This window comes from Antechinus flavipes, chromosome 6 (genome assembly GCF_016432865.1).
Source record: "Antechinus flavipes isolate AdamAnt ecotype Samford, QLD, Australia chromosome 6, AdamAnt_v2, whole genome shotgun sequence".
Lineage (NCBI taxonomy): Eukaryota > Metazoa > Chordata > Mammalia > Dasyuromorphia > Dasyuridae > Antechinus > Antechinus flavipes.
The window spans coordinates 243,014,409-243,023,969 of NC_067403.1; the positions used below are offsets into that span (position 1 = coordinate 243,014,409).

General features: G+C 32.9%; 1 protein-coding gene across 2 annotated transcripts; it reads left to right on the forward strand.

Moving 5' to 3' along the window:
• The first annotated feature begins 1,038 nt into the window (after positions 1 to 1,038).
• LOC127541328 (olfactory receptor 4C11-like) lies at positions 1,039 to 9,561 on the forward strand. Of its 2 annotated transcripts, XM_051966612.1 has the most exons (2): positions 1,042 to 1,936; positions 9,551 to 9,561. In XM_051966612.1, exons 1-2 carry the CDS (start codon positions 1,042 to 1,044, stop codon positions 9,559 to 9,561), a joined length of 906 nt encoding a protein of 301 aa, XP_051822572.1. The 2 variants fall into 2 exon arrangements, with proteins under 2 accessions (XP_051822573.1, XP_051822572.1); XM_051966613.1 differs by lacking the exon at positions 9,551 to 9,561 and having other exon boundaries at positions 1,039 to 1,965.

Consider the following 9,561-nt stretch of genomic DNA (forward strand, 5'->3'; position numbering starts at 1 on the left):
TAGGACTGTCAGTTATTGGAGAGAAAGAGAGAGATGGGCACAGAGACAGAGAGAAAGATGGAGACAGAGACAAAGAGACAGAAGGACAGACATAGACACAGATACAGTAAGAATATAACAGAAATGCAAAAACATTTTCTTCATTATTAGTTATTTACAAAGAGAAGCCAGATGATTATTTATCAGAAAAACTAAAACAAACAAACAAACAAACAAAAAAAAAAAAAACAAGAGTAGGCCAAGACATCTTACAAGTTCTTTTGAATATCTGAGGGTATAGGAAAGGAATTACTTAGTCACAACAATCTAGTTCTGTATTATTTCTGCTAGATTAGTGTGCACATTGAAAGATTGTAGTAATTATCCCCCAAAATGTTATTTTTAGAAAGCTATGGAAGCAAGAGTAGAGTTGGAGTTTTTGAATGAGACGATTACTTATATTCACACCAAATAGAATAGTAAAATAAAAGAAAATTAATAAATAAATCTGTGATCACATGATTCTTTCCAATGGTTCTGATTTCAATATACCCACATTCATCTATCTAAGTCATCCTCTAAGTTTGTCAAGTGTAAATGAGCAGAGCACAGTGCATTTCTCTATCTTTCTTTCTTTCTCTCTTTCTCTCTGTATCTCTGTCTCTAACTCTTTCTCTCTTTCTCTCTCTCCCTCTCACTCTCTCTCTCCCTCTCCCTTCTCTCTTTCTGTTTCTGCCTCTGTCTTTTTCTCTCACTGTCTCTATATTTATGTCTCTGTCTCTGTCTCTATCTGTTTCTTTCTCTGTCTCTGTCTCTTTTTCCCACATACATATACACACAGACACACGCTATGAGCAAAAAATGGGTTAGAGCAGATTAGGGGAGTGCTTTTTACTTAAATTTCTTCTATCTAAGACATTAAAAACAGACACAACAGAAGCTTACCTATAGACAGATAATGTTTTTATTGTGGAGATCTCTCAAATTCTGCTATAATAATCTTTTTTTTTTTTTTTTTGTTATATTACCCAGTTCTGTGTCCATCCTACTTGAGTCCTAGAGATGAGAAACAATGTGACTGAATTCATTCTGCTTGGACTGACACAAGACCCAGAGAAGCAAAAGATAGTATTTGTCATTTTCTTGGTATTCTACACTGCCACTGTGTTGGGGAACCTACTAATTATTGTAACAATCAAGACCAGTCCTACACTTGGTTCCCCTATGTACTTTTTCTTAACCTATTTATCCATTGCAGATTCTTGTTTTTCTACCACCACAGCTCCCAAATTGATTGTGGACAACCTTTCTCACAAAAACACTATTTCCTTTGATGAGTGCATGACCCAGCTTTTTGCCATGCATTTCTTTGGCTGCATGGAGATATTAGTCCTCATTCTAATGGCTTTTGATCGCTATGTAGCCATCTGTAAGCCTTTACACTACTCAGTCATCATGAACCACAGGGTATGTGGGATCTTGATTCTACTGGCATGGGTAGGGTCATTTCTGCATTCTATAGCCCAGATAATCCTTATCTTAAGTGTGCCTTTCTGTGGTCCCAATGTGATTGACCATTATTTCTGTGATTTGCAACCTTTGTTGAGATTGGGATGCATGGATACATATGTATTAAATCTCTTAGTAGTTTCCAATAGTGGAGCCATATGCTCAGCAAGCTTCATTTTGTTGATGATTTCCTACACAATTATACTGCACTCCCTGAGAAATCATAGTGCAGAGGGGAAGCGCAAAGCCCTTTCCACCTGCAGCTCCCATATCATTGTTGTCATCATATTTTTTGGTCCCTGTATATTCATGTATACCCGCCCTCCAACCACCTTCCCTCTTGATAAGTTGGTATCTGTATTTTATACCATTATAACACCCTTCCTCAATCCTTTGATCTATACCCTAAGGAATGAAGAAGTAAAAAATGCCATGAAGAAGCTATGGAGCACCAGAGTGACTTCAAGGGACAAATAATATGCTAGTGCATATTATTTTTTATACTTTTCCAAAGATGATTGTTTCAAACTGGAAGAAGTGAAATTGATATGTAATAGTCATAAAGATGATATGGAGTTACATGGACTTTTAGCAACATTTTAATGACAATTTCAATAGATATTTTTGAATTTGCATTTCCATATGTTTTATTTTATGCCTTTGAAAGTGTTACTCTTTTGAACTTGAAAAATTTGAAATGTCATTTACTTTGGTTTTATCATTATTTCTTAGAGTGGAAAAATATATTACCATGAGGAGCTTTTGTATTTTATCTCATATTGAACAAAAGGGGAAAAAATACCAAAGAAAGGTATTTTTGTGGTATAAAGAACAGAACACTGGATCTCAAGTCCATTCTTTCCTATTATTTTCTTGTGTGATTTGGGAAAATAATTTTAATTTTTTTGTATGTTTTCTCAAAAATGGAATAAACATTTTGGACTATAGAACTTCTAGAACCTTATATACTTCTAAATTGTTAGCCTTGTGAATATAGGATACAAAAAAAAAACAGTTTTAGGTGAAAAATGTTGTTTCAGACACAAAGTGATAAGGAATCAAATGAAAAGAGATGAAATCTAAGGACTAGAATCTCCCATATTATTGTTAGTACTCACCATTTTACCTCTTAGAACCCCACTATGAAAACTTGATGCTGCAATTCTCTTGCATTTTTCTACATTTAAATATGCTAATCTTCATTCAAGATTGGTTGATAGAAAATTCTAAAAGACTTACAATAGGTTACATGAATTTCTTGTATAATTTATTTTTCTGTTCTCAAAGTCAAAGATTCAAGCAAGAGAAAAATTTACACATATTAGCCATATTAATATTGATATATATGAATGTTTATATATGTATACATATGTATGTATATATATGTGTATGTGTTCATATTTATGTTTTTAGGTATATATAGGTTGCATATAGATATATGTATATGTGTGGGAAACTGTGAAAATGTACATATATACACACATACATATATATATCCATATCTATATATACATATTGATATATACACACAAAAACTTAAATATATCTGTGCTTATCTGTAGTTTTCTTTGGAAGAGTTGGGGAAGGGGAAAAAAAGAATTAACTAGAAATTACATAGAGAGAATGAAAGAATAACCTACAAGAAAGTAAAAAAAAAAAAAGAGAGAGAGAGAGTCATGAATATAATCTCTTCCATTGCAATAAATGCTTTCTTCAAATGAAAATTTATTATTACATATTTTTAATCCTCCCTGAACTGCTGGCCACATGATTTTTTTTAAAATTTCAGTTTCCTTTATCTTGTTTTTTCTAATTTTTTAAAAAATTATTTTGCATTTACTTTAAAATAAATAAATATTTTTAAAATATATACTCTGTTGTTTACAGACTATTTTTACAAATATTATATGATTTTATTCTCATAATCTTTGAGAGTAGTGCTATTATCCACTTCCTTTTATGGGGAAAAACTGAAATACATAGAGGTTAAATAGCTTGTGCAGGGCCACACACAAACTCAACTTTCCGAGGCTGAATTTGAATTCAAATCTTCTTGGCAAGGAGTGCAATGCTTTATCAACTTCACCTATCTACTTGCTTATTGAGAAGTCAAATAAAACATATCTTTCAACTGAAAATAAATTTTGTGTAATATGTTTTGTTTTGTTTTTTTTTTTTTACAAGTTTGGGCAATCTAATTGTAAATACATAAAAATTAGAGAGGCTTTGAACTGGAATAAGTCAACCAGAAGATGTTAAAAGAAAAGGGAAGGGTACTGAAGACAGATACATCTTTCACTTTTCTTGACTAAAATATCAAAGATACTAAGGACTATATAAACCCAATTAGAAAACACAAATATAATAAAAATAACAATTCTGCCTAAATTGGTCTACTTATTCCGTGCCATACCAATCGAACTGCCTTAACTTCTTTCTTATTTATTTTGTGGCTTGATTTATCTAATTCTGAGTGATCAAGGTTGAGAATCCCCACTAGTATAGTTTAGCTGTCTATTTTTTCTTGCAATTCTCTTCATTTCTCCTCTAGGAACTTGGATGCTATATTACTTGGGGCCTAAACATTTATTATCCATATTGCTTCATTATCTATGATACCCTTAGCAGGATGTAGTGTTCTTTCTTATTTCTTTTATTTAGGCCAATTTTTTCTCTTGCTTTAAATGCACTTCTCTCTGCTTTAAATGCATTTCTTATAAACAACATAGTGTTGGATTCTGGCTTTTAATCCAGTCTGTTATCCATTTCCCTTTTATGGGAGAATTTATTCCATTCACATTCACAGATAAAATTACTAACTCTGTATTTCTGCTATCTTATTTTCCGTTATATTTTTTTTTCTCTTTCCTCTTTCTCCCTTCATAAGTGTTTTACTTCTGACCAATACCTTCCTCAATACGCCATCTTTTTTACATGTACTCCCCCCTTTCATATCCCTTTCCCCTTCTATTTTTGTTTTCCATTCTATTGCTTTCCCCTTTCTTCTCCTACTTCCATATAGGTTGGGACAAGTTTCTGTATTAAAGAAAATATGTCTGATCTTCTCTATTTTAGCCTAATACAGTGAGATTAACATTCAGACAATGCTTACCCTCCTCCCTTCTTTCCTTCAAACATAATAGCTTTATTTTGCCTCTTCATGTGATGTAATTTACCATTTTTCACCTCCCCTTCCCCTTCTTCCAATACAATTCCTTTTCCATCTATAGCTTCTTTTTAAATATTATCACAGTAAAGTCAAATTATACCTATACTATATAAGTATACCCCTAACAAACTAACAGTTCTTAAGAGTTTAACATATCATTTTCCCATATAGGCATTTAAACATTTTAACCTTAAAAACTATATTTTTCCCTTCCCTTTTGCCTTTTTATGCTTATCTTATATTCTATATTTGAAGATCAAATTTCCTGCTCAGCTCTAGTTTTTTCATCAAAAATAAAATGAAAATTTCCTTTTTCCTCTGAAAGATAATATTTAATTTTTCTGGATAGTGGACTTTTGGTTGCATTCAAAGTTCCTTTACCCTAAGGAATATTATATTTATATTTAAGTAGGAATATGATGGTTATTTAAAGTGAAAGCTGTAGGTGCTGGGCAATACTGATTATGGGTCCTTGAGAACTCTTTTTGCTTTTTGCTCATTTTTAATGGTTGAGATCTGCTCTTAGGGCAAAGGGGAGATTGTTCAAAGCTTTCTCTATAGGCTACAGTGATATTACATTGCCCTGGAACCAGCGCTGCTGCAAGCTTAGTCCCTGTGCTCACTGGGCCTGACAGAGTCTTGTCTGTTGTATTGGGCTGCAAAGGAACACTATTTGCCTTTTGTAGTTGAATTGAGGATCTCACAGCTACTCAGTCAATACACTGGCTTCTGAACCAGGACAGAAAAGCCAACACTGATGTATTTTGGCTAAGAACATCTGGTAGATTTCCCCACCATGGGAATTCCACTTTGCACTTGGTCCCTATGCTATACTTGCTCTTGGCTACCTCCCATCCCCTTTTCCTCCCCCGATGTCCTCAAATGAAACAGACCTTTTCCGAAATTCTTTCACCAGCATCAAAAAATGAAAAGGGTTAATTGATCACCAATGAAAAAGAAATAAAATCAATAATTAGGTGCTATTTTGTCCAACTGTATGGCAGCAAGTCTGACAAACTATTCCAAATGAAGGAACATTTTCAATAATATAAATTACCCAGGCTAACAGAAGAAAAAATAAATTACTTAAATAGTCCCATTTAAAAAAATAAATCGAACAAATCATTAATGAACTTGCTAAGAAAATATTTTCAGAGGATGGATTCTCAAATGAATTTTACCAAACATTTAATGAAAAAAATTGTGGGGAAAACTGGAAAATAATGTCAGAAATGGCATAGATGTGCATCTCACACTGCATACCAAAATAAAGTAAAAATGGATACTTGATTTGGACATAAAAGATGATACCACAAACAAATTAGGAGAATAAGGAATAACTTGCCTAGCAGGTCTTCAGATAAGTGACAAAGTGACATTTATGATCAAAGAACTAAAGAACATTATAAAAGGCAAAATCAACAACTTTGATTACATTAAATTGAATAGTTTCTGCACAAACAAAACCAATAGAAACAAGATTAATAGGGAAACATAAAGCTGGGGGGGGGATTTTTACGGACAGTATTTCTTTGTTGTTGTTGCTGTTTTTTAATAAAGCTTTTTATTTTCAAAACATACACATGGATAATTTGACAACATTGACCCTTGCATGGTCTTATGTTTCAGATTTTCATCTCCTTTCCCCCACTCTCTACCCTAGATGGCAAGCAATTCAATGTATCTTAAACATGTGAAAATATATGTTAAATTCAGCATGTATAACCATATTTATACAATTCTCTTATGGCACAAGAGAAATCAAATCCAAAAAAAAAAAAAAAAGAAAGAAAGAAAGTGAATGAGTAAGAAAACAAAATGCAAGTGAAGAACAACAAAAGAGTGAGAATGTGATGTTGTGATTCACATTCAGTTCCCACTGTCCTCTCTCTGGGTATAGATGACTCTCTTGATCACAAGATCATTTGAAGTGGCATCAATCATCTCATTGTTGGAAAGATTCACGTTCATCATAATTGATCATTGTATAATATTGATGTGGTTGTGTACAATGATCTCCTGGTTCTGCTCATTTCACTTAGCATCAATTCATGTAAGTCTCTCCAGGTCTCTCTAGAATTATACTTCTGATCATTTCCTATAGAAAAATAATATTCCCTAACATTCTTGTACCATTCTCCAACTTGTAAAGAGTTGAAACTCTTAAAAGATGTGCTTGAATTAGACAACTGACCACTTAAGACTAATTACCAATTCGATAGGAGACAATGACTCTATTAACATATGTTTGGAAGAATGGCTCTTCTCACTCTTCAATGCTTACTCACTGTTTGGTGTATACAGATAATAAGCAAGAATTAGAGGGTGGGAAAAAAGGAGCCAGACTTCACTTGGCCTCAGGATGGAGAGGAGAAAAGTGTGGAGATTCTGGATTCTAGAACCAAGGAGGGATCTTTGGCAAAAGATCTTTTGTCCATCTCCTTCACTCCTCCCCCTAAAGACCAAGGACTTTTGCTTATCCTGACTCTGGCTGATGCTGAGGCTTCTATGGAGCTAACCCGGACTTCATACCAACTGAAAGGCATTCACTCAGTTTCTAGTTTCTTGTCAAAAAGGGCTGCCACAATCATTTTTGCACATGTAGGTCCCTTTCCTTCCTGTAAGATCTCTTTGGGATGTGGGCCCAACAGAAACACTACAGGGTCAAAGTGTATGCACAGTTTGATAACTTTTTGAGCATACTTCCAAACTGCTCTCCAAAATGGCTGTATTTTTCACAACTCCATGAATAATGTTTTAGTATCGCAGTTTTCCCACATCCCCTCTAACATTAGTCCTTGTCTTTTCCTTTTATCTTAGCGAATCCGAGAGGTGTGTAGTGGTATCTCAGAGATGTCTTAATTTGAATTTCTCAGATTAATAGTTATTTAGAGCACCTTTTCATATGATTAGAAATAATTTTAATTTCTTCATCTGAAAACTGACTGTTCATATCCTTTGACCATTTATCAATTGGACATTGACTTGGATTCTTGAGTTAATTCTCTATATATTTTAGAAATGAGGAATTTATCAGAATCCTTAAATGAAAAAATGATTTCCTAATTTATTGCTTCCCTTCTGATCTTATCTGTATTTGTTTTGTTTGTACAAAAACTTTTTAACTTAATATAATCAAAATTATCTATCTCGTGTTCAATTATTTATTCCAGTTCTTCTTTGGACACAAATTTCTTCCTTCTCCATAGATCTGAGAAGAAAACTATCCTATGTTCTTCTAATTTACAGCCACTATTTCTGATAAAGGTCTCATTTCTAACATATATAAAGACCTGTGTCAAATGACTGAAGTGCTTCTTCACACTTGTCAGATTGGCTAGAATGAAAGGAAAAGTTAATGATAAATGTTGGAGGGGATGTAGAAAATCTGGGACACTAATGCATTATTGCTATGCTAGAGAGCAATCTGGAACTATAAAACTGTGCATACTCTTTGACCCAGCAGTACCATTACTGGGTTTGTATGCCAAATAAATCATACAGGAGGGGAAATGACTCACATGTGCAAAAATGTTTGTAGAACCTCTTTTTTGTGGTAGAAAAGAATTGGAAACGGAATAGATAATCATTTGGGGAATGACTGATTAAGTTGTGGTATATGGAAGCAATGGAATATTATTTTATGCATTATTATGAACAAGATGATTTTAGACAAGCCTGAAAAGTTTTGCATGAACTGATGTGGAGTAAAACAAGAAGAACCAGGAATACACTGTTCATAATAACAGCAAGAATATGTAATGATCAACTATGAAAAGCTTGGATTTCCTCAGCATTTTAGTGATCCAAAGAAATCCCAATAGAATATGGACAAAAAATTCCATTAGCATTCAGAAAAAGAATTATGGAGACTGAATGTAAATCAACACATGCTATGTTCACTTCTTTTTGTTTGTTTGCTTCTCTCTATCTCTCTTTCATGGCTTTTCCCTTTTGCTCTGATTTTTCTTTCTCAAAATGATTCATAAAGCAAAGTATATTAAAAATTAAAAAGAAAGAAAAGAATAAGAAGCCCAAAAAAGTGATCTGAATTTGTATAAATTTAAATATTATATGATTAGAATTTCTTTCAATTGCTGCATAAAATAAATTTAAGTCACTTTCAATTTACATAAAGATTAGGGGAAAACTGAATTAATTTGAAAACATTACAATTTTGTCTAAGGCTGGCAACAATACAAGTCACCACAATTTCACTAAGGAGTTTTGCTTTAATAACAAACCAAGACAAATAAATTGAACTGGGTCCACACAATTGGGATGCTACTCAGTCCCTTAGAGACTGAGGCAGCTCTGGAATTTTGAAAAAGTCTCCATAAATATTTCTTAGAAGAAGATACACATTTGGCTCACTATGTTCTGTTTAGAAGTTAGTTTGTGAAAAGGGTAATGAAACACAAAGATGTTAACCTTTAGAAAATAGAAGAAATCCTATTTTCCTGTTAGATATAAATTTTAAAAATTGAACTGAGATATTTCTGTGATTTTGTTTTCTGACAATAGAAGAATAATAATATGGTATCACTTTGGGAAGTTTTGGAAGTAAGTTTCCAGTTTTTCTTCAATTCAACCCCCACTTATTGAGAGTTGATCCTGATTCCATAACAGGATAATATAGATGCCTTAACATCTGAGATATCAATTACCAAAGCAATTCAGAGATATAGAGATGCCATCTCTATATTGAAAGTAACTCTTCATTACTAACTTACTCACTCTTTTTATAGCATGTTTGAAATATTTTTTCACATAAATCTCTCAGGAATCATAGCATTTCATCCTAATCTCAATGTTTGTACACCCATTTTTTCCTTAATTGAATCAGTATATAGAAATTCTTAAATTAACTTTCTATCACTTATATAAGGGGAGAAAGAAAATAA

Bases quoted from the DNA above. Each gene is read 5' to 3' on its own strand.
- LOC127541328 (XM_051966613.1), top strand. From the start codon at position 1,042: ATGAGAAACAATGTGACTGAATTCATTCTGCTTGGACTGACACAAGAC.